At 45.9% G+C, this 22,342-nt stretch overlaps 2 protein-coding genes across 10 annotated transcripts in view; one reads left to right on the forward strand and one right to left on the reverse strand.

Annotated features, from left to right (window-relative positions):
* Positions 1–22,342, forward strand: part of ADPRM (ADP-ribose/CDP-alcohol diphosphatase, manganese dependent) — a 283,736-nt gene that overhangs the window by 5,631 nt on the left and 255,763 nt on the right. For 3 of the 6 annotated variants that reach the window (XR_004676370.1, XM_034989613.1, XM_034989614.1), the window contains exons 2-3: positions 741–1,380; positions 2,261–2,377. Coding sequence is in view for 5 of the 6 variants with exons in the window: in XM_034989613.1 (XP_034845504.1) it covers positions 741–1,380; positions 2,261–2,377 (757 nt within the window). In the remaining variant the exon portion in view is untranslated. Of the gene's footprint in view, positions 1–740; positions 1,381–2,260; positions 2,378–5,663; positions 6,366–22,342 lie in introns of those variants that run through there. The other 3 variants (XM_034989615.1, XM_034989612.1, XM_034989611.1) reach the window with 2 other exon arrangements.
* On the reverse strand, positions 9,933–21,492 carry TMEM220 (transmembrane protein 220). Of its 4 annotated transcripts, none has more exons than XM_034989618.1 (6): positions 21,388–21,492; positions 20,719–20,748; positions 16,748–16,808; positions 14,684–14,807; positions 13,304–13,363; positions 9,933–10,142 (listed from the first exon to the last, which is right to left on the reverse strand). In XM_034989618.1, exons 1-6 carry the CDS (start codon positions 21,478–21,480, stop codon positions 10,007–10,009), a joined length of 504 nt encoding a protein of 167 aa, XP_034845509.1. In that variant the 5' UTR covers positions 21,481–21,492; the 3' UTR covers positions 9,933–10,006. The 4 variants fall into 4 exon arrangements, with proteins under 4 accessions (XP_034845509.1, XP_034845508.1, XP_034845510.1 ...); XM_034989617.1 differs by lacking the exon at positions 16,748–16,808 and adding an exon at positions 19,641–19,794 and having other exon boundaries at positions 21,388–21,488; XM_034989619.1 differs by lacking the exon at positions 16,748–16,808 and adding an exon at positions 19,641–19,794 and having other exon boundaries at positions 10,125–10,142; positions 14,688–14,807; positions 21,388–21,488.

The following is a 22,342-nucleotide window of genomic DNA, read 5'->3' on the forward strand; positions in this document are numbered from 1 at the left end:
TTTTCCGTTTTGGTTTTGGGGACAGGGTAGTTAAGATTCATGTTAAGAAAAGCTGGTTCAGATTGGAATCCAACAACTGAAGAATCAGGAACCATTTGTCAGAAATGAAGATAGTCACATCAATATTATAGTTAGTTTTTGTTTGTTTAAAATGATTCCCCTTTTTCTTCATTTCCTCCCCCGTTATCCCAGATATAAAATATGAGCCAAGTTCTTTCAAGTGACCTACCCACCAAAGAAGACAAAAGATCCAGCCTGACATGAAATAATCTGTAGTGGGAATCTAATGTATAAAGTACAATGAATGAGTGTAATATGTAATTTTTTGTAAAAAGAATCCTGAAGTTTCGATAGAATTATTTTGGTGTTTGTGGAAGAAAGTACTGTGTGTGTCTGTGTGTGTGTGTGTCTGTGTGTATGTATATGTAAGTGTGTAACAAACTAGTGTGTATTTCTTAAAAATTACAAATTCTACCAGATGTGAATTTGACTTTTCTGGATTTAGAATACCTGTTCATTAATAGGATAATACCCTTTTGTAAATTACTCTTCTGGAGAATAGAGGTTATTTTACAGATGAGAAAACTGAACTGTTTCAGAGACTCGGTACTTTGGCTGTAGGACAATTGGACTTTAAGGCCCATGTGCTTTTCTCTCTACCACGCTACCTGGCGGATTAACTGTTAATACTTTACCATCCTCTGCAGCCCATTTAGAAAAGTAAGGTGTTTATAGTGTAGTTATGTTCTTTATTTTGTTTAGAAACCCGTTTGAAGGTTATGGACGATAAGCCTGACCCTGGAGCCCTGAGTGAGAATTCGGAAGTTCTCTTCTCCTTTGGAGTGATAGCAGATATCCAGTACGCTGATTTAGAAGATGGCTATAACTTCCAAGGAAACAGACGAAGATACTACAGACACAGTCTGCTTCACTTACGGAGGGCTATTGAACACTGGAATACGGAGGGCAGCCCGCCCCGCTGTGTTCTTCAGCTCGGGGATATCATTGACGGGTATAACGCACAGTACAAAGTGTCCGAAAAGTCGCTCGAACTTGTTATGAACACTTTCCAGATGCTTAAAGTCCCCGTTCATCACACGTGGGGGAACCACGAGTTCTATAACTTCAGCAGAAACTACCTAACAAATTCTAAGCTTAACACAAAGTTTCTAGAAGACCAGATTGTGCACCATCCCGAGACTGTGCCTTCGGAGGATTACTATGCTTATCACTTTGTCCCATTCCCTCAATTCCGGTTCATTTTACTGGATGCTTACGACTTGAGTGTCTTAGGCGTGGATCAGTCCTCTCCAAAATACCAGCAATGTCTGAAGATACTGAAGGAGCACAATCCAAATTCGGAGTTGAATAGTCCGCAAGGTGAATTATTCCTTTGAGCTGAGAGTCTAATACATTGTCTTTCCATTCTTCAGCTACCTTTTATTCAGCAGGAAGATGGATGATTAAGGTAAAAGTATACTGTCACTGTTGTTCAGGGTCAGGATTTCTCCCGGCGCGTGGATTGGCTGCTGTTGGTTCAAGATTCATTTATTTAACGGGTATCCGAATGCCTGTTCTGGGCCGGGCCCTCTCTCGAGGGCTGGCTCTTCAGAGCCGGAAGCAATGCTGACAGGGTCACCTTTGTTTATCTTTTGACGGATGGAGTGGAGGAAGCAAGAGAAGTAGGCGGGCAGGACAGACCATAAATGAAACAAATAGAATTACGTCCGCAGCAATAAATGCTACCAAGAAAATTATGTGTAAGGTTAAAGAAAAGGACTCAGGGTAGTGTTTTAGCTTAGCTGGTCAGAGGTGGTCTCTCCCGGGAGAAAAACATGTAAGCAGAAACCTAAATGATTGGAAGGAGTCATCATCCTTGGGAAGTGTGGGGTGGGCGGAGTATTCAGGACAGAGAGGGGGGCAGATGGAAAAGCGTGAGCGGAGTGACATGTTAGCATCATTAAAGGACTCAGGAAAAGGCCAGTGGGGCACAAGGTGACTTTGTGTGGCCCGTGGACACGGTCAGAAGGCTGTGTTTTGTTTTCGGTGTAACGCGGAGCTAGCGAGGTAAGCAGTTGAGTGGGTGCAGGCCATTTATCTGTCTGGGTTGCTGTAAATTCTTGTGGTTTCTTATTTTAAGTCAACTGCTGCCGCACATTCCTACAGAAAAGTACAGGGGTCCCCACATTAGCCAAGTGTGCATGCCCAAAGGAGGAAGAAGCTGACAGTGGATGGGTCTGACATACTGCATTCATTTCAGGACTTTCTGAGCCCCAGTTTGTCCAGTTTAACGGAGGATTCAGCCAAGAGCAGCTGAACTGGTTGAATGAAGTTCTTACGTTCTCTGACACAAACCAGGAAAAAGTGGTGATTGTGAGTAAGTATTTAAATTACTTGATTACGCCAGCATTTTAGAGAATGGGAAAGTGGGGTTCGAAAGTGTACTAATAATATTTATGTCGTGGTATCCTCTTGCTGTCAAATGAATGCTTACCTTTCTTTATTGAGAACCTGAGTATAAGACTGACATTTACAGCTGGGTCAGGAAAGAACCGTAAAATAGAAAAAACATCTTGCCATGTGTTAGTGCCTGTACGTTGGCCTTTTGGGTTTCCGAGTGGAATTCCAGCACATGGGATCATTTTGCATAGTACAGTTGACCCTTGAACAGTGGGGGGGTTAGGGGTGCTGCCCCCCCCGCCACAGTCGAAAATCCACGTACAACTTTTGACTCTAGACACTTAACTACAAATGGCCTACTGTTGGCTAGAAGCCTTACCGATAACAGTTGGTTGATGCATATTTTGTACGTTGTGTGTATTATACGCTGCCTTCTTACAATAAGTAAGCTAGAGAAAAGAAAACGTTAAGAAAATCACAAGGAAGAGAAAATACATTCACTGTATTTTCTGTATTTACTGTAAAAATGTGTGGATAAGTGGACCCGCGCAGTCTAAACCTTTGTTCACGGGTCAACTGTGATATCTGAGTGAGCAGTTCAGGCCAGGCTCCATACCCGACCTCAGCCTCAGGACACCTGCCCGTCGGTGTGGTGGCTGCCGGCCGGGGGCCTCTGCTGTCTAGTTGGAAGCGAAGCTCGTAATAGGACACGCGTCAGAGACTCACCTGGCAGTGAGTACTGCGGTTCTAGACTCTCTGCCATGTGTTCGCAAGGAAGTAAGATTGCTGTTATTTCCACCTAGAATGTCTTTTCCAGACACGCTGTCATCACAGGTCGTACGAATCGGGGTGCTTAACATACACTCAGCTGCAGGTGTGTGCACACGGGGGACTGAATTTGGATTTGCAGTGTGGCTGGCGTACTTGGTTTGGGCACTGAGTTTAGATCCTCGCTTTAGAACTGATGTGGCAGAACGACGGAGAGGACCGTGCCTGGGGTCCCAAGGACGGGAGGCTGGTCTGTGTGCATTTGCTTCTGTGAGCTGTGTGAGTCTGCGTAAATGTTGAACCTACAAACTGCGGTTTTTCTCTGGATTGCACCAAATGGAATTACGAACGTGAAAACCCCTTGAAAATGACAAGCTATTCTGATAGTTGATGATCTAAAAGTATATTTCCATAAATACTTGCGAATCTTTCCCCGATGTGGGGCAGACGTGTAGATGGAGTAGGAGTGTGTGTGCTGTCATGGGAATTCCAAGTGTTATCCCAGGCTCGGAGAGTACAGGATTCCTCGGCGGTTATCGCGCGTCGTGACCCTCTTTGGCGCTAAGTAGGTGGTCTCTAGAACCGGAACACTTCTCGATGTGTCTCTGCTGTTTGGCTTCCCACTGTCAGGCTGTGCCTGTCACTCCAGAGAATACTGGAGCTGAAAGGGACCTACACGTCTTATCGTCAGCCCTTTCAGTTCAAAGATTGGGAGACTGGGAGGTTAAATGACCTAGTTGTGTCAGTAGCATGTGATTCTGGCTGAGACTCGAGGCCCTCCCATCTCCTTTCCCACCCTGTCCGTCAGGGCCCCTGTCTACATTAGCCGCCTCTTAAATTCCTCCCTTTCACTGTAAGCCCAGAACCCGGATGAACAAACCTTTGGCAACTGAGTGCGTCAGGTTTTCTCTAGCAAAGTTTTAAATGGCTAATGGCGATTCTCTTTCATTTTAGTTTGCTCTTTGACTTTGCATTTTAGGGACTGAGAGGTCATTTTGCCTCCACCTGTGGGGTTTTGGCCATGCAGTTGGAAGGCTAGCATGCTGTTTGCTGACATGTTCGCTGATGTATGGGACACTGCCGCAGGAAGGGGTGCCAGGTGGGGAGTTCTGGAGTTCGGCCATGGAAGGGTTAAGTTTCAGACGCCCATCAGGCATCCGTGGAGATGCTGAGTCAGCAGTTTGGATGTTTGGGTCTGAAATTCAGAGTGGAAGTCTGGGCTGGGTATAAACATGTGGGAGTGGAGAGAATGTCAGAGACGTTCGATACTTTACTAGATCACCAGCCACTTTGTACTAGATTCGAGAAGTTACAAGGTCACCAGGCCATTAGGTGTCAATAGGGAAGTGGAGCCCAAGGACCAAGCATTCAGGCACTCCCAGTAGGAAGTGGGGGAGATTAGGAGCCCGCGGAGGGGAGTGAGAATTCGTGGCCATCGAGGTTGGAGGAAGTCAAGGGGGACTGGTGGTGTCCTGGCAGCCCAGTGTTTCAAGGAGGGGGAGCAGGTCACTGTGTCAGGAGTCCAGTGTGGCCTCTCGATCTGGAGAGTTGCCGGCCCCTTTGGACTCTGAGCTGTCATCACAGCTTCAAGAGTGGTTGTGTGTGTGTGTGTGTGTGTGTGTGCGCACACTTATAAGTTCTCCTGACTCCTTTGACTCTTTAGGGATCTGTTAACACCGCCCTTTGTAACTTGTATTACAAACTGATAGATATCAAACAGTAAAAATATTCATAGGAAAAATTCAGAATAAATTTCAGTAACAAGTAAATAGTAACAAAACAGGAAAGTGATTTCAGGGCAAGAAGCAAAGCCGAGGGAGCTTTTGTGCCCGCGCTCCAGAGTGAGACATGACGTGACCTCGTGTGTGTCTTGGCGTCAGGAATTCGAAATCCTTTGGCTCTACGTCCATGTACGTCCTGTGGGACCGAGTATAAATACTCCCTGCTTTACCTTGCTTTTCTCATCTGTAAAATGGCTCCGGCTCCCAGGATCTCATGGCGGCGTTTAAACGTGGCACGAATCCGTTTTAAAGCACTGAGTGTCTCTATAAATGACCTCCAACCCATGACCCACCCCTAAGCTGTTCTCAAGTTTAGGGGTCCCTCTTTCTGTGTACCCAGCGCTCGTGTTCAAGAGACTGGACTCCAGCACGGCATCTACCTGGCTTCTGGCCATCCTCGCGGACCGTTCTGCATGGGATGCCCTCAGTTTTTCTTGGGGTTGGTGCCTCTTCAGGCACTGTAGGCCATGGGGATCTCAGGGGTTCTGCCTGGACAGTGGCCTCACCCCGTGTATGTGGACTGTCCCCCCTTCAGTATGTGGCAGAGACGTGGCTGTGGATTATTTGGTGCTTCTCTCTGGTCTTAGTCTATTTGAAATAAGTAGCAATATCCTTTTTTTTTTTTTTTTTCTGTGTATTAGTTTCTCGCCATTTGTTTTGATGAAAGAGACATTTCCTAATTGGCTCCTAACTCTTCTTCTCTTTAACTAACAGGCCATCTTCCCATTTACCCAGAGGCCTCTGACAGTGTGTGCCTGGCCTGGAATTACAGAGATGCCCTGGCAGTCATTTGGTCTCACAAGTGTGTGGTGTGTTTCTTCGCTGGTCACACTCACGATGGTGGCTACTCCGAGGATCCTTTTGGTGTGCACCACATCAACCTAGAAGGGGTTATTGAAACGGCTCCGGACAGCCAGGCTTTTGGCACCGTTTATGTCTACCCTGACAAAATGATGTTGAAAGGGAGAGGCCGAGTTCCAGACAGAATTATGAATTATAAGAAGGAAAACGCTTTCCAGTTTTAGTCCGATTGATCTTGTTTACCGTTCTAGAGAGTGGTGGTTGAGCGTTGTGTTTTTGTTTACCACCCCCCCCCCAATCCTCAGGCTCATTGTGTAGCATTCTATTTGCATAACAAAATGTATTTATGGCCCCAGTGTGCGTTAGCTCATGAGATACTCTGAAATGTCATTTTTGGATAATCTATCCAGTGCTGAGGATTGGAAACAAAATGAATGAAAGCAGCCTGAATCAGCCAGGGAGGAGACAGAGGGCGGGTGGTATAGTTCTCAAAACTGACTTCATTTAGCCTTATCTGACATTTTTTTTACTTTTTACAATGAGGATGTATCCGTGTATTAACTATGTAACTTAAAATTCGTAATAAAAAAATAAAATCAGCTCAGGTAAACTTTCTCTGTGTATCCTGCCGTGTGAATGAACGTTGGACATTTTGCTCCGAATACCCATCATGTTTGTACATTTATAGGCTTGTATCCCTGTTGTGTTAACAACAAGTAAGTTATTTCACAGGTGACTGTGTAGTCTCTCCCGCGTGAGGCCATGAGAAGGGCCTCCCGAGAAGTCACGCGGTGGCCTTGTGACTCTAAGCAAAGCAAGACCAAGGGCCAGCGCAGCCGTGTGCCCACTGGTCTGGCCTCTTTGGGCAGCAGCTTGTCTCCCGCAGCTGGAGACCACAGCGGGTAAATGAGTTTACTCTGGACTCCCTTTCTAGACAAATGGGCCACGTTAATTCGGTTGTCCTATGTGCTAAGGCTTATTTGTGGCAACACTTACTGGATAGCAAAGGGACTGCTGAAATGTAGAGAAAGTTTGACTCAGGGCCTGAAAACATCAGGAGAGAAAAAAGCGGTACTCGTCAGCGTCAGCGTGCCTTCCGAGTGCCCAGGCTCTGGGGGTGCGGAGGCGTGTTCGTGCTCTGCGGATGCTCGGCCAATCCGCCACCACATTGGTGACTTCAGACAGCACGTACGTGCTCTCCTACAGTTCGGGAGGCCAGAAGTCTGAACCATTTTCCCTGGGCTGAGCTCAAGGTGTTGTCCCCCCTCAGGGGCTCCGAGGCAGAATCCGCTTCCTTGCCCTTCCCAGTTTCTAGAGCCCGCTTCCTGCCTTCCATTCCTGGCTCAAGGCCCTCTTCAAACCTCCCTCTGCCTGCCTTATCAGGACAGCTGTGATTACCTCCACGCTTATCTCCCCATCTCAAGACCTTTATTAGCTCTATCGTATCTGCAAAGTCTGTTTTGTGGTGCAAGGTAACGGTCCCGGGTTCTGGGGACCAGGACCTGGGTATCCCCGAGGGCCATGATTCAGCCCACGGGAGAGGTGACTGTCACGTGCTCCCTGCATTCACCGGCCTTACCATCCATAGATACCAAATTAGGAAGAAAGGCCTGGGAGTGTGGAGGGACGTTTAAATTTGTTTAATGGGATGAGGGATGACTTGAAGGAGGAGGAAAATGTTTCGACAGGTGGGCAGAATAGCATCAGCAGAGGTTAAAGGGCATGCTGAATTGAGGAGTGAGGAGTAACGCTGTGAAGATTTCACCGAAAGATGCCTGGGTTATGGCAAGAAGTAGCGCAAGAAGCGGACAGGCCTGTGTCGTGAAGAGCCTTGAACGATGAGCCCACAGTTAGAGCTGGGCTTGTCAGACAGCAGGGAAGCTGTGATTCGATCTGTGTCTCAGTCCTGGCGGCGGTAATGAGAGGCTGGTGGAGATCCTGCCAGAGGGAAGAAAAAAGACGGGTGGGAAGGCAGACGCTTGGATAATAGAGACATCGAGCTTCCTGAAATTCAATTGAGAACAGGAGTCTACAACAATCTCAGTAATAAAGACTCCTTTCAGGAGGCCGTGCTCATAGATATATAAAAGGAATTGCGTATCATCACAGAATTCATAGTGTGATACCAGAGGTGCAGATAGGACGAAAGTCTATTTGGAACATCACTTTTTTTTTTAAATTGGAACATTTCTGTCTTTTAAGCACAGAATCAAGCATTACATGGAGGATAGGTAGATCCTGGATGGAATTTGCAAATGAGTCCATTTTTTCCTATGTGATTTTAGTAGTTACATTAAAAGATGTAAAAACCAGGGGCACCTGGGTGGCTCAGTCGGTTAAGCGTCTGCCTTCGGCTCAGGTCATGATCCCAGGGTCCTGGGATCGAGCCCCACATCGGGCTCCCTGCTCCGCGGGAAGCCTGCTTCTCCCTCTCCCACTTCCCCTGCTTGTGTTCCCTCTCTCGCTGTGTGTCTCTCTGTCAAATAAATAAATTAAAAAAATCTTAAAAAAAAAAAAAAAAAGATGTAAAAACCAGACGCATCATGCAAGCTAAATGTATACTGGAGCCCCAGAATCCTTTATACGTATTTTATTGACCCTTAAAATAAATTTCACGTTATTTGTTTTAATATCGACTAGATTTTTTTCTCCTTTTCCTTCATCTCAATCTTAACAGAGAATTTTGCCTGTCCAGTGGCCATTGCGTAAAACAAAAACCATACATACCTCCTTTAACAAATATTTGTAGAATACGTAATATTGTATTAAAGGCTGTAAAAATAGACAAATGGCCTGACTTATTTCCCCTCTCCTGATATATATATATATGAATATGTTTTGAGTGAAGTGTTTCCTAAATCTCATGAAATGGAATCTTGACTCCAGTGTTTTGATGCTAGTAGATGTAAAAAAATCGCCATCCAACAAAAATACGATGTGAGCCACTGAAGTAATTGAAAGCAGTCACATTTTACAAAGTAAATAGAAACAGATAACAATTACTTTTAATGATATATTTTATATTAAACTCAATTCTAAAATATCTACACTCTAAAATATCTAAACTCAAATCTAAAATATCATTTCAACATGTAATCAATGTAAGAATATTTTACATTCTTTTTGTACTATGTCTTTAAAATCCAGGATCTATTTTATATTTAATAACCCATCCATTGACATTACATTTTCCCTGGAAATACTTGATCTGTATTTAGATGTAAAACCTGCAGTTAAAGAAGCAGATTCACATGTCCAATTGTTCCAAACACACCTAAGCGTTCCACACACACTTATAAGTTTTCTAATGATTGAATTGACATGTTTTAAAATTAAAATGAAAAAGCAGAATTTTACTTCCTCAGCCTGGCCACATTTCAGGTGCTCAATGCAACATGTTATGGTTGTGTGATGTTATCATGTCATATATGTGTGCACCATAGTGATGTTCCCATGTTGTGTGTGTGTGTGTGCATCATGGTTATGGTACTAGAGTTAACACACTGGAGAGTACAGCTCCAAAACGGTCTTCTCCCCTGGGTGACCTTTGACATTCATTTTTTAAAAAATGTGTACAGATTTTGGTCTTATTTTTTATTTGCAGTGCATTTAATATTGCCTCTTTCCTTTTGGTCCCCAATTCCTTTATTCTACCTAACTCTCCTCTCTAAGACACATTCGTTCATTTGGCATCCCCATTTAGTTCATGGTGCTGCCCTGGTCCCATAGAGTGAGTTCAGTGCAGGGGCACAGCCCTTTCTTGAACCTCTGTGTCTATCCTATCACCCAAACCCTGCTTTCCTCTGTTTTATTCATGTGTAGCCCCTTACAGGCATTTGGTATTTCTGGAGTGCTCTCATATTCTCCAGTTTAATCCTTGCAACTGTACAAGTGAGTAGGAGATCTGGTATTAATCCTATTTTACAGATGAAGACATCCACCAGGAGGTTCATATATTTGCCCAAGGCATATAGGTAGTGATATGTTGAGTTAGAATTCACATTTCTGAACTTTCGTTCTCTTGCCTTTTTTACTACACTGTGACAACTGAATGTCAGACCCCCGTCTCTTACCAGTCCCATGCAATCCCATGCTGTGTCGTAGGCATCCTCAGAAAGTTCTTAGGATTTTTTTTATCACCTCTAAAATTAGCTCAAATTACCTAAATAAACTCCTAGGAAATTGGCTTGTTACAACCACGTTTATAAACAATTGATTGACAATACTCATTTGAAGAAGAGGATTCTTGACTTCATTTAAATTACTGTCTTGCAGTGAGTTGGCCAGGAGGACCGCATCTCCTTGTTTATGTAGATGTAGATCCAAGAGATAAATGGGAGGAGAGCGATTGCAACGGCAATCGCCAGCTGAATTCTTCCACCAACCGGATTCCTATAAAGACATACAGGAATTCTTAACAATAAAAATCCAATAAAAATAATGGTTGCTTTGGAAACAAGGACAAAGGTTGAATTTGGTGAACACTTTTTTTTTTTTTTAAGCAGACTCCACAGCCAGCATGGAGCCCAACATGGGGCTCAAACCCACCACCCCGAGATCAAGACCTAAGCTGAAATAAAGAGTCTCAGACATTCAACCGACTTAGCCACCCAGGCGCCCCCAGGAGTTCTTCATTCTTAATGCAAATCTTTGTTGTTTGGGTGTATTGCAAACAGCTTTTCCCACTCACATAATGATATCTTTTGAGGAACTGAAGTCACTGATTAATTAGGCAGTGTTAAAATTGATCTTTTCCTAATGATTTCTGTGTCGTGTTTAAGAAAGCTTTTCCTCCCCAAGGTCTTGGAGATTTGGGGTCATCTTCTCTAAAAGTCTTAACTGTTCTGCTTCTCACTTTAGAGCTGTAATCCACCTGGAATTGAGGTTTATGGAAGTTAGCTGGGGAAAGTTTGTCCATATATTTCTGTTGATCCAGCACTAGGTGTTGAGAAGTCTGCCTTTCTTTGCTGCACCTGCGGTTCTACGTAGCTCTGTCGTAAGGGTCTGCTTGTGTGTGGGCCTGTTCCTAGACTCTACTCTTCCGTTAGTTTATCCTTTTACCAATACAGATTTATCCCTCTACTTATTTTGGTCTTTAATTTCTCCCAGTGTCTTACGGTCTTATTTATAGAAATTTTGCCTATCTCTTTCTAGATTTACTCCTAGGGAGTTGATTTCTTGATGTTATTATTTATGGTTAACTTTTTGTTTTTATCATTTTCTGTTACTTGTTGATAAAAATGCATTTGGTTTCAGTACATTCACCTGGTGTGCAGCAATCATGCTAAACTCACTCTAGTAACTTTTTAGATTGTTTGATTTTTTTGTCAGCCACGGATAATGAACGTTTTTCTTTTCCAATTGTTGCGCCTCTTATTTCCTTTTCATGCCTTATTGGACTGGCTATGATCCTAGCTAGAGCAGTGTTGAGCAGAAGTGGAAGTGGTAGCTAATCCCTTCTCAATCCTGATCTCAGAAGGAAAGTTTTCAGCTGCTCACCACGGAGTCTCAACTTTGGTGCTGACACCACTTATCAGGTTCAGTTCCTTTCTTTTATTTATTTATTTATTTATTTATTTATTTATTTATTTAAAAGATTTTATGTATTTATTTGAGAGAGAGAGAATGAGAGACAGAGAGCACGAGAGGGAGGAGGGTCAGAGGGAGAAGCAGACTCCCCGCCGAGCAGGGAGCCCGATGCGGGACTCGATCCCGAGACTCCAGGATCATGACCTGAGCCGAAGGCAGTCGCTTAACCAACTGAGCCACCCAGGCGCCCAGGTTCAGTTCCTTTCTACACCTGTTTTCCAACAGCTCTTGTGAACAGATGATGAATCTTACCAAATGCTCTTTCTGAACAGATTGAGAAGATAGTTTAGTTTTTCCTTTATTCTGTTAATGTGATAGGAAACATTGGTTGGTTTTTGAATGTTAAACTGTGTTCCTAGAGGGGCACCTGGGTGGCTCAGTCGTTAAGCGTCTGCCTTCGGCTCAGGTCATGATCTCAGGGTCCTGGGATCGAGCCCCGCATCGGGCTCCCTGCTTGGCGGGAAGCCTGCTTCTCCCTCTCCCACTCCCCCTGCTTGTGTTCCCTCTCTCGCTGTGTCTTTCTCTGTCAAATAAATAAATAAAATCTTAAAAAAAAAAACAAAAAAAAACTGTGTTCCTAGAATAAACCCCAACGTGGTGGTTGGGTTATATATTGCAGGATATGATTCCCTAATGCTTTGTTTAGGATTTTTCAATCTGTAGTCATAAGGGAGACTGCTGTGTAATTTCTTTGCCCCCCCCTTAAATGTTCTTATCAAGTTTTGGTATCAAGATTATTCTGTCCTCATAACATGAATTGTAAAGTGTTTCTTCTTTTTCTGTTCTCTGGAAGTGTTTGTTAAAGGTTGGCATTATTTTTCCCTTAAATATTAGGTACAATTCTCCAGTTAGGCCATCTGGTCTAGAGTTTTCTTTTAGCAAAAACTTAAATTGAGGACTCAGTTTCTTTAATAGCTATGGGACTGTTCTGGAGAATTTCTTCTTGTGTCAGTTTTGCTAATTTGTATTTTTAAAGTAATTTATCCATTTTGTCTACATTTTTAGATTTATTTCCAAGGAGTTGTTCATGATATCCTTTTGTGATTTTTGCAAGATCTGTTGGGTATGTAGTAACATTTTCTTTTTCATTCCTGATATTCTCTATTTTTGCTTCCTCTTCCTTGCTCTCACTTTTATTATTTTTCCTTTGTAGTCTTGGCAGGGCTTATCGATGCTGTGAATCATTTTATAAAGCCGGTATTTGGCCTTCTGAATCCTCCATTTTTTATGTTGAGTTTTCATTTCATTGGTTTCTGCTTTTATGATTATTTTCTTGTCTCTTTGGGTTTAATTTGCTGTTTCAAGGTTCTTAGAACACTTTCACTCTGTTTATTTTCTTATATGCTACTGTTGTCATGTATTTTTATTCTTTACATGTTTAAGCCCCACGAAACATTATTACTACTGTTTTATAAAGTTAATATTCATCTATATGGTCCCACACTTTTTTTTTTAATTTTTTTTTTTTTAAGATTTTATTTATTTGCGAGAGAGAGAATGAGAGACAGAGAGCATGAGAGGGAGGAGGGTCAGAGGGAGAAGCAGACTCCCTGCTGAGCAGGGAGCCCGATGCGGGACTCGATCCCGGGACTCCAGGATCATGACCTGAGCCGAAGGCAGTCGCTTAACTGACTGAGCCACCCAGGCGCCCATATGGTCCCACACTTTTATATTTTCTTTGCTCTTCATGCTTTCATAAATCTCTAAGCTTCTCTGTGAGATCGTTTTCCCTCTCCCTAAAGAACACCCTTTTGGCTGACAGCTCCCTATTACAGAAACTGGCATTTAGAAAAGTGTGGGTGATCATGAACCTCTGATTCAACTACCATTGGCTTTCCTTGAGAAAAGGAAAGACTTCTTTCAAGAGATTCTGGTTTGCATATAGATGTCAGTACTTTCTCTTGCCTATCTGATCTGACCAACCTTGAAGACACCTGACTTTAGCTAATGAGTTGAAAACTTACTTTGATGAACTGTGACATAGGCCCATCCATACTGTGATAATCACCAGACCAAACAGCTCCCTATAAAATAACACACATTTCAGATTTTTGAAGTAGCTACGAGTGAGATACGTATCATTCCATTCTCTCCCATGACCACTAGCCTCTGCTGATTATTGAATGACCTTCTCCCAAGATACACAGCATCTACAGAATATTTTCAAGTCTGGCCATGATTCAAAAGTTAGTTTTTTTCAGATAGCTTAACGCCTCATATGAAAATAGGTTTTATCTTATGAGACGGATGTGAGCTCCATCCCTGTTCCCCAACTTCTAAGTGAACAAAAAACCCCAGCAAAACAAAAAACACAAATAAATCACTTATTTCAGGTCATTAGAAGGAATATAGTACAACCAAGAAAACTATCCCTGATTTATCAGGCATCAATTTTACATTGTTTTAGAGTGTTCAGTGTTAGGATGAACTCAGATCCATAAATATGGAGCACCTGCTGCCGGAGATTGGGTCACATCTTAGGGGAGAGGAATGATTTATAGTATGAGTCAGACTAATGGTTTTGGGGTGGGTATATGCTTCTAGAAGTATGTGTTAAAAGCACACATATTTTACATAGAGTAGAAAAGTCATATTTGGCCATGGTACCACTAGAAGCCCACCATAACTCATGGGTCTCAAGTTGGTGGAAGTGATTCAGCCCATTGGGTTGATGATCCCACGGGCAGACCGAATCTGATTTGCTCTCCAGTTTCCCAAGGATTAGGGCCTCTAACAAAGTAGCACCTTGCCAGGGATGATTACCTTCTACGTCTCTAAATCTTAGTGTTAGCAGCAGGATGGACAGGAAGGAAAAGGGCCTATGCGTGAGGCCAGGGAGTCAAGGGTGGGAGGAAGCAAAGGAAGAGGTGATGAAATAGGAACACATGGCCTTGGCAAAGGGAGGAGATAACATGGGACGTAGCCGGGCAAGGCTGACAGAGGTTGACTTAACATACTGACCTCTGAAGTGGCTGATCACACTTGTAGAGAAGATTTTGGCCAGAACCACAACTAAATCAGAATGCTGATGGAATGATCAGCATTCTGGACTGAGTAGTACTGTATGGCGTCCTTGCTCGTTCACTGTAAGAAGCCAAGATCAACTGCCTGACGGTAATATAACGTGTGTGCTGACTGCCTCTGGCCGTGGTTGCGGAACGTGGTACCTGGTGTTGGCTTATCTCCTGCTTCTTCAGCTTATCAAGGAGCTAATATCTCCCCTGCTCCTCAGGGTGTAGTTGGGGGAGCTGAGTCATCGTGGTGCGGATAAGGGGTTACAGAGAAACAGATTTCTCAGTTCTACCCCACCCCTTCCAAGGAGCAAAAGTAAAGTCACGGCTCACCTGCCTTCTTCCTCATGTAAGATGTTCTGTCGGGAGTGAAGCCAGAGGTGGCAGGCCAAGCCGACAGCCCACGCGATACAAAAGAATATGTGTATTGCAGAGGCACTCTTCCAAATTAAGTTGCCTAAAAATAGAGATTCGGTGCTGTTAATCATGGAACCACACCCCAGAGAAAAACGATCTCTTCATATCTGCTCTGCCATAGTCTGCTTTCAGATAAAGCCTTCAGAAAAGGCTGGGATGGCATCTGGCTGGCTCAGTCAGCAGAGCGTGCAACTCTTGATCTCGGGGTCATGAGTTCAAGCCCCACGTTGGGTGTGGAGCCTTCTTAAAAAAAAGCTGGGGTTTCTTTAAGTTTTGTTTTGAGGGACATCACAGAGGTTAAAGCAGTAGGAATAAACTTAGGTGGACGTTTAGTGTTTTGGTTGTCCAGCGTGTCCCCTTTCTATGACAACTACCCTTTATTTTCCTTGGGGAGCCACCCAGGCCATGTGTCCCAGACCATTGGACCTTAGCTTGATTAGTTGGCATTTTATCCCTTTAGCAACTGTGATTTGGCTCCGGATGAACAGATGACAGATCAGGAACCACAGTCCAATTCTGAGACTTCTGCGGAACTATCTGGGAAGTAGGTTCTATCTTCTGTTGGACGGAGCATCACGAAGAAGTGAACTTTGAGCTGCCGGGCTACCATCAAGGAGCCCAGGACTGAAGTCAGGGTGGCACACGGTGGGACTGCGAGGTGCAGAGAAGCTCAAGTTCTGAGCCACCAGCAGCGTGTGAATAGCACCACCCCTGACTTTCTCAGCCAAGTATCCCAGTACGTCTCCTTTTCAGCTCATAGCCCATTTGAGTTGAGTTTCTTCCTTGCCTGCAACTAATGGAGCCCGAACTAATACACCTTAAAGATGCAGACAAGAGTTCCAGGCGCCGTACAAGGAGCCCGTGCATCCAGGGGACAAGAGTTTTCCCCACCCAGCTGGGAACCATTGGTCTTTCTTCTAAGGCCCGAGAAGTATGACGGCCCACTGGGCAGGAAGCTGCTTTCATGACAGTGAAGAGTAACCCATCAGGACTGACAGTCCCTATTAATAAGAAAATGTTAGCACACAATGTAAAATGTACTTTTTTTGGTTATAAGACACTGTTTTATGGTATAAAACTGTCCAACTTACGGTTTGTTTAGAGTTTAGGGCCATTAAAAAGCAAAGCCACTATGTTTTGCTCAGCATTGAGGTAAGCAGCCTGTGGGTGATAGAAACCAGCTATTTTAAGCGACTTTTTTTTTTTTTTTTTTTACCTGTATACCCACCTGGGATGGATATATATATATTCCAAGGAGCAGGAAAATATATGATAAAGCCTCTGTCTTAGAGCCATCCATTCACATTCCACAAGCATTAAGTACCTACCATCTTCCTGGCCATATTTCAGGGAGGCTTGGGCAAAGATGGGCTAGACACAGTCCCACTCTTAAGGGGCTTACAGCTTAGCAGGGGAAGACACATAAAAGCATGCAGTAAATTGCTGTACGTACTATGACGGTACAGAGGAAGGTTAGGGAGAGCAAGATGCATGAATGAAAAACCTAGAAATTTGTATGGACATTATAAACCGTTTCCCTAAATAAGCAGCAGGCCATATACACGCGTGTTGAATGGATTCGAAGTGTGAAAGTGGTTACTGGGAGTGGTATTGGACACTGAGGGCCACTGACTAGAGAGACACAAGGTTCGTGCCCTGTTGCTGATTTTCCATTAGCGTGGTGGCATAAGAAATCAGCGTGGTGACCGAGGCCCTCTCTCTCATGGGCTGTACTGCAGAACTCCTGTTCTACACCGGTGTAAGCGATCTCGGGGTCCGAGCTGCTAAAAAGGCTGTCTTGGTGTGGCAGGTCCTTGTGAAGTCTGCCTGAAGATGGGTGAGGGTGATCTAGATTAGAATTCGCCCTTCTTGTTATCAGAAATGAGGAGACCCGTAGGGCCCCGTTTCTCTCCCAGGAGTCTGTCCTTATTGTCAGAAGTCTGGTTTGCTGCATGTCCATGCAGAATCCGGGGTCCATACCGGTGACAAGAGGGTTAAGTCCCACAAGCAGGCTCAGCATCGCAGGTATCATGTATACCACCTGTTAGCGAGGAGGGAGAGGACAGGGGTTAGGGAGTATGCCCGATTCAGATGTTCAGAGGAATCTAGGAAGCACAGAAAGGTGGTGAGACCTCAGAAAGCTGACTGACAGTGTGTGCATCAGTAAGATCAGGCTCTTCATTCTGGAAACTGCTGACAAGCAGTTTGGAGACAGTTTGGGAGTTTGGAAGACGGGCGGGCCCTGCGGAGGCCCCGTTTTCAAGCCTCGTGCTCAGCAAGCGGCCTCGAGTCAGACCTGCTGTGGCGTGTGTGTTGTGGGCACAGGGCAAGGAGGATAGGCCTCGTGGGTGTACAGGAGGCATGGTGGGTTTCCAAGAAACGTAGCTGCTTCACTGTATCAACTGTGATGCGCATGTCAGACATCTTCCCTTATTGGGAGCTGTCAGAGCTGTGTGTGTTACGTGATTTGTTTTCACCACAGAAACAGTTCTGTCTTGATCACGGGAGAGAGGGCATCTGGATTACAGACCCTGTGTTCACCTCTCCTACTCCACCCCTAATGATGGCCAGGATGGACATTTGCAAGTCTGGTTGTCTCTCACAGGTAAAGGCATTCATGCTACTGAGGGGTAAGACCGGCGCTTCCCAAAGTTCAGTGTGTGTATGAGTCGCCTGGAAAGCTTGTTAAAATGCAGATCTGATTCCAGAAGTCTGGGGTGTGGCCCACGTTCTGCTTTTCTAGCAAGCTCGCAGGGGATGCTGTTGTTCTGAGGTCCATGCTTGGAGCAGTAAGGGGTTAGTTTTCCCCTAATGAAAACCTACATGACTAGCCACTGAGAAGGAGAGGAAGAGAGAGAGCAGTTACACGCACAGCACACCACATTTACCTGTGCTCTCCGTAAGAAGTGTTCGGCAGAGATACATATTTTTTTTTTAATGTGTACTCTAATATATCAGATATCTGTCATTAACAGATTAAGGGGTCTGAGACCTTTTTATTTCTTTATATCGTAAACACATGAACAGAACAACCATCCTTAAATGCTTTTCTCTATCTCGAATAAGATAAAAAAATTCTTTTTGAGGACCAAGAGACTGAAAATAATGGTTTCTAGTATACAAGGTAAAATAATACCCAGCATACTCAACAATGAACTCTGTAGAACCCACTTATAATGGACTTTTATTTTTATGTTGGTGCATTTTTTAAACCTAGAGTATCATTTATTTACAATACTTAATTCACTATATAGTTCTTGAGTACCATGGCATTCTTTTTTTGTTGTTTTTAAAAATTTAAAAAAAAATATTTATTTATTTGTCACAGCGAGCGAGCGAGAGCGCACACAAGCAGAGAGAGAGAGAAGCAGGCTTTCCGCTGAGCAGGGAGCTGGACTCGGGGCTCCATCCCAGGACCCTGGGATCATGACCTGAGCCGAAGGCAGACGCTTAACTGACTAAGCCACCTACGTGTCCCAAGATCTTATTTTTTAAGTAATCTCTACACCCAACATGGGGCTCGGACTCACAACCCTGAGATCAAGAGTCGCAGGCTCTACCGGCTGAGCCAGCCAGGGGCCCCCCCATGGCGTTCATTCTTCATGTCTCTCTCCCTTGTCCACCTGCCATTGTAAAAGCTGAAAAAGCCAATTTGTTTTCCCAGCATCTTCAGCTAGGGGTGATCATGCTCCAGCCATGAAATGTAAGAAAGTCTTGTAGGGGCAAGGCTGATACTCAGGGCATCTTAACAACCACTCTGCAGGGACACTGACCAAGCAGGATGAATTCCAGACCATAAACTGTATTGGTATGCACACACTGAACAGCAGCCTGTGTGAAGGGCTTCTTGGATAACGTTTCCTCCTTGATAAAAGGGAAGAAAGCACAGGAGGAAAAAGTGTTTTGCTCCTGTCTTGTTTCTTCCTGCTTGGGATGCTCTTGTCTGGGCCTGATGTTTGGAGCTGCAGCAGCCATTCTGTAGACATGAGAGAATATATTGCCCACACGTTGGAAGTGGCAGAGAAGGAACCCAGAAAGCCCAGGTCTTTGATGACGTTGTTGGCCATTAAGCAGCTGCCTCTGGATTTCTGGTTAAGTGAGATACTCTATTGTTATAACCTGATGCTAGTCAGATTTTCTGTCACTTGCTCCTGTATGCATCCTGATATAGGCATCCTCCATGAGCAAGATGAAGTAGGGGACTTGAAAATGAGTCAGGCGCCGTTGACTTAGTATTGGCTCATCTGTGCATGCTTTCATTCAAGAATCAATACGGAAGGGCTGCCATAGGAAGGCTCTGCGTTAGGTTGCCTGAGGACCACCAAGAAGAAGGAGGAACTGGTCCCTGGTCTCCTAGGAGCTGGCATGTACAGAACCAACTCGAAGTAAAGCAGAATGTGTTAGCATCAAAGGTTCAAAGAAAGGACGGTTGGAACCTATCGGAAAGAGGGAGAGGGAGTTTTTGAGGGACACAGCATTTGAGATGGACTTTGAAGCTTGGGTAGGACGTACAGGAATTCTAGGGGCAAGACACAGTAGTAGTATAGGTGGTTCGGGTTCCAAGGCCACGGTGGGAAGGTGGATTGGAACCACACCGTGGTGGGCCTTGAGTGCCAACTTGGGGAGTTGTAACTCAGTGCTCTTGGGAAATGAGGGAAGTTTCTGAAGCAGGAAGTGATAATGTGGAAATTGTTCAAGGAGAGCAGGGGATTAGACGCAGCTCCAAGAATTAAGAAGCTACTATAGGAGTCCACGTGGGAGGTGATGGAGAGTGAAACTGGCGAGGACGGAGGATGTCTGTGGGGACATGGTGTCTATTATTGTTCATGCTATGTCCCCTAAGCATGAAGTGGGAGGTAAAGTATACACATACCGTACAGATAAGCGGTTAAACCTAGATTGGGTTTTGCTGGATTGCTTTGTTCTTCATTTATTTTTTGAAAGGATCTCAGAGGTGGTGGTAATGAACTGAGAGGTGTTAGAGATGCCTGTGGTTTGGAGCAAAGATGACCCCGAGGATGATTCTGCTGTTGACAGAAAGGAGTGAGTCAGGAGGAGGAGAGGGGGTTTAGGAGGGAAAGACGCTGTAGGAGTTTGGGGTGCTGGAGGGGTCAGTGTTGGAAATTCTACATTAAGCTGGGTATTGGAGACTTGTCTGCAGGGAAATAGTATTTGGAACTCAGGATATGGGCCACAGTGCTGAGGAAGAGGCAATTTGATTCGATGCAAAGGCATGTAAATCTGGACAATAAGCAATGTCAGAATGAGTTCTACTGCACTTAAAACACTGACCAGAATTTCGCATTACAGATCCAGATGCTTTCATTTGTTGCTAATCTGTACACAGTCAGTATTATTCCAAAGCAGAAAATCATCTCATTGGTGATACTGCACAGTCTTATGTATCTGTTTTCAAAGAAACTGGGCAAAATCCAGATATTTCAGAAAATGTACAGAATGATCTCCCTCCTCCTCCAAATAGTTCAACCAGAGCATTGATTAAATGTATTCTGTAGATTTTTATGGGCTTTAGTTACTTTTTATAAACATAACTCACTGAATGAGAAGAACTGCAAACCCAAAGCCTGCCATTTTCTGGTCAAATGTTTGTTGGAGTTTCTGGGTAAAAAAAACCTCATGAGGAATGGCTCAGTTGACTTTAGGAGGTCTACTGTTCTACTGTGTGTCTTCAGAAAAGTGTCCTCAGTTGGCCCATTTTTATTCAAAGGGAATACTGCCAAAAGGCCCCTAATGTCTCTGTAAGAGTCTGAATTCTCACACGCACATTACATTACCACTCTGGTCCCTGTCCCCGGATATTTTAGGGAAAAGGGCTTACAAATGATCTGATTTCTAAGTTTTTATGCACAAAAGGCAGGGAGGCGGGTCAAATAGATAAAACTGTGTGCTTCGTGCCGTTCCGCAGTTCCTGGAAAGCAGCTCATACTCACCATCCACAGTTCTGCGTCTGGGTCGTTTACCTGGAATAACAAAACATCAGGCATTAGCAGACATTCTGTGCGCTGCAGGCCTCCGTTCGGTCTGCTCTTGGATCCATCCTAGTGATGCGTTTCATGCCAGACGCTGCACCAGGCGGCGAGGGTACAAAATGGGAAAAAGACCTAGTCTAGCAGATCGTGGTGGTCGAGGGGCTTCTGGCTGAGCACAGCCACACGACTGTGTCCGCACTGAAGTCTGACAAAGGTGCTGTAAGGGCCTCCAGTCTTAAGGGCCGCTCCTACGAAGGAGGTCCCAAAGCAACCTTGAGCGGGTACCCGCGCCACAGCGGGTTCTGTCTGCCTCCCGCCTGGCCTCGGCCGTGAACCAGGCTGCGTCCCCATCCCAGGCTGCGTCTGCTCGTCCGCTCCTCCCAGCACGTGGCACGGGCGAGCGGTCCGGCGGTCACGTGGACACCTGCGTCTGGCCGGGGGATGGGGTGGGGGCCCCGGGGCGCGACCCCCAATCTCCGTGCGCCGCGTACACGGCCCGCCCTGCGGCCGGAAAGGGCCGCGCTGGTCTACACCGCGCGCCGGGCCCGGGGGCAGAGCTCGAAGCCCGGCGCCCTGCAGAGCCCGCGGTCCCCTCGCCCGCCGCCCGCCGCCCGGGGCCGGGGCGCTGACCTGCACCAAGGCCGCCAGCGCGAAGAACGCGGCCATGAGCCAGTTGCAGGCCCGCCACAGGCCGGGGGCCCAGCGCCCCGCCGCAGGCGCCATGGGCTCCGACAGCTCGGGGCGGGGCTCGGCACTGGGCGGGGCGTCGGGGACGGAGCGGGGCGTCGGGGCCGAGCTGGACGGGGCGCCGGGGGCGTGGCTCGGCGTGGGGGCGGGGACAGGGCGTGGCGATGGCTTGGAGGCGGGGCTCGGGCGGGGCTCGGCGCTGGGATGGGGCGGGGCTTGGCGCAGGGGCGGGCGCCCAGCGCGGATGCGCGCACCAGCCGAGCCGCTTGCTTTCGCTGGGACCTGACCTACCCTGCGCCAGATTCTCTGGTCCCCAGGTGTTGAGTGGCCGCTGGCCGCCGCTCGCCGGCTAGGGAGGTGGCACTACATGAGCCTTACTACTTCTCCCACTAGAGTCTCCCCAAAACGTGGGGAAGGAAGGTGTGGTGTCCCCATTTCACAGACGAGGAGAGCGGGTCCCAGAGCGGCTGGATGACTTGGCCAAGATAGCAACGTAGCGGGGGCGCAGAGCACCTGGCTCCGGGGTCCCCAAACAGACCAGATTTGGCCACTACTCCGCTGGCAAACTCTAAAGGCAGGGAGCGGAGTGGTGGGGAAACAAGAAAGGAATTTATTTCAGGGAGGCCGACACTGGGAAGACCACAGACGGCCGCTCAAAGTCTGTCTCCAAAGTGCTGAAAACCCTTCCAGGTTTACATAAGGAAAGTGAGGGACAGGGATGCATGTGCGAGCTCTGGTGCAGTGCAGGTGGGCGTGCAGGTCGGCTGGGCCATTTTCTTGGGGTCAGTCGTGGGCGGGGTCTTGCTGGCTCCGGGCAGTCCTTACTGCTTGAACCGGTGCTTCGGTTCCCATCACCGGGTGCTTTGCGGAAGGGTCTTTTGCCCCAGTTGAGAGAGAA

Source organism: Mirounga leonina, unplaced genomic scaffold (genome assembly GCF_011800145.1).
Source record: "Mirounga leonina isolate KUSES-001 unplaced genomic scaffold, KU_Mleo_1.0 Mir_488, whole genome shotgun sequence".
Lineage (NCBI taxonomy): Eukaryota > Metazoa > Chordata > Mammalia > Carnivora > Phocidae > Mirounga > Mirounga leonina.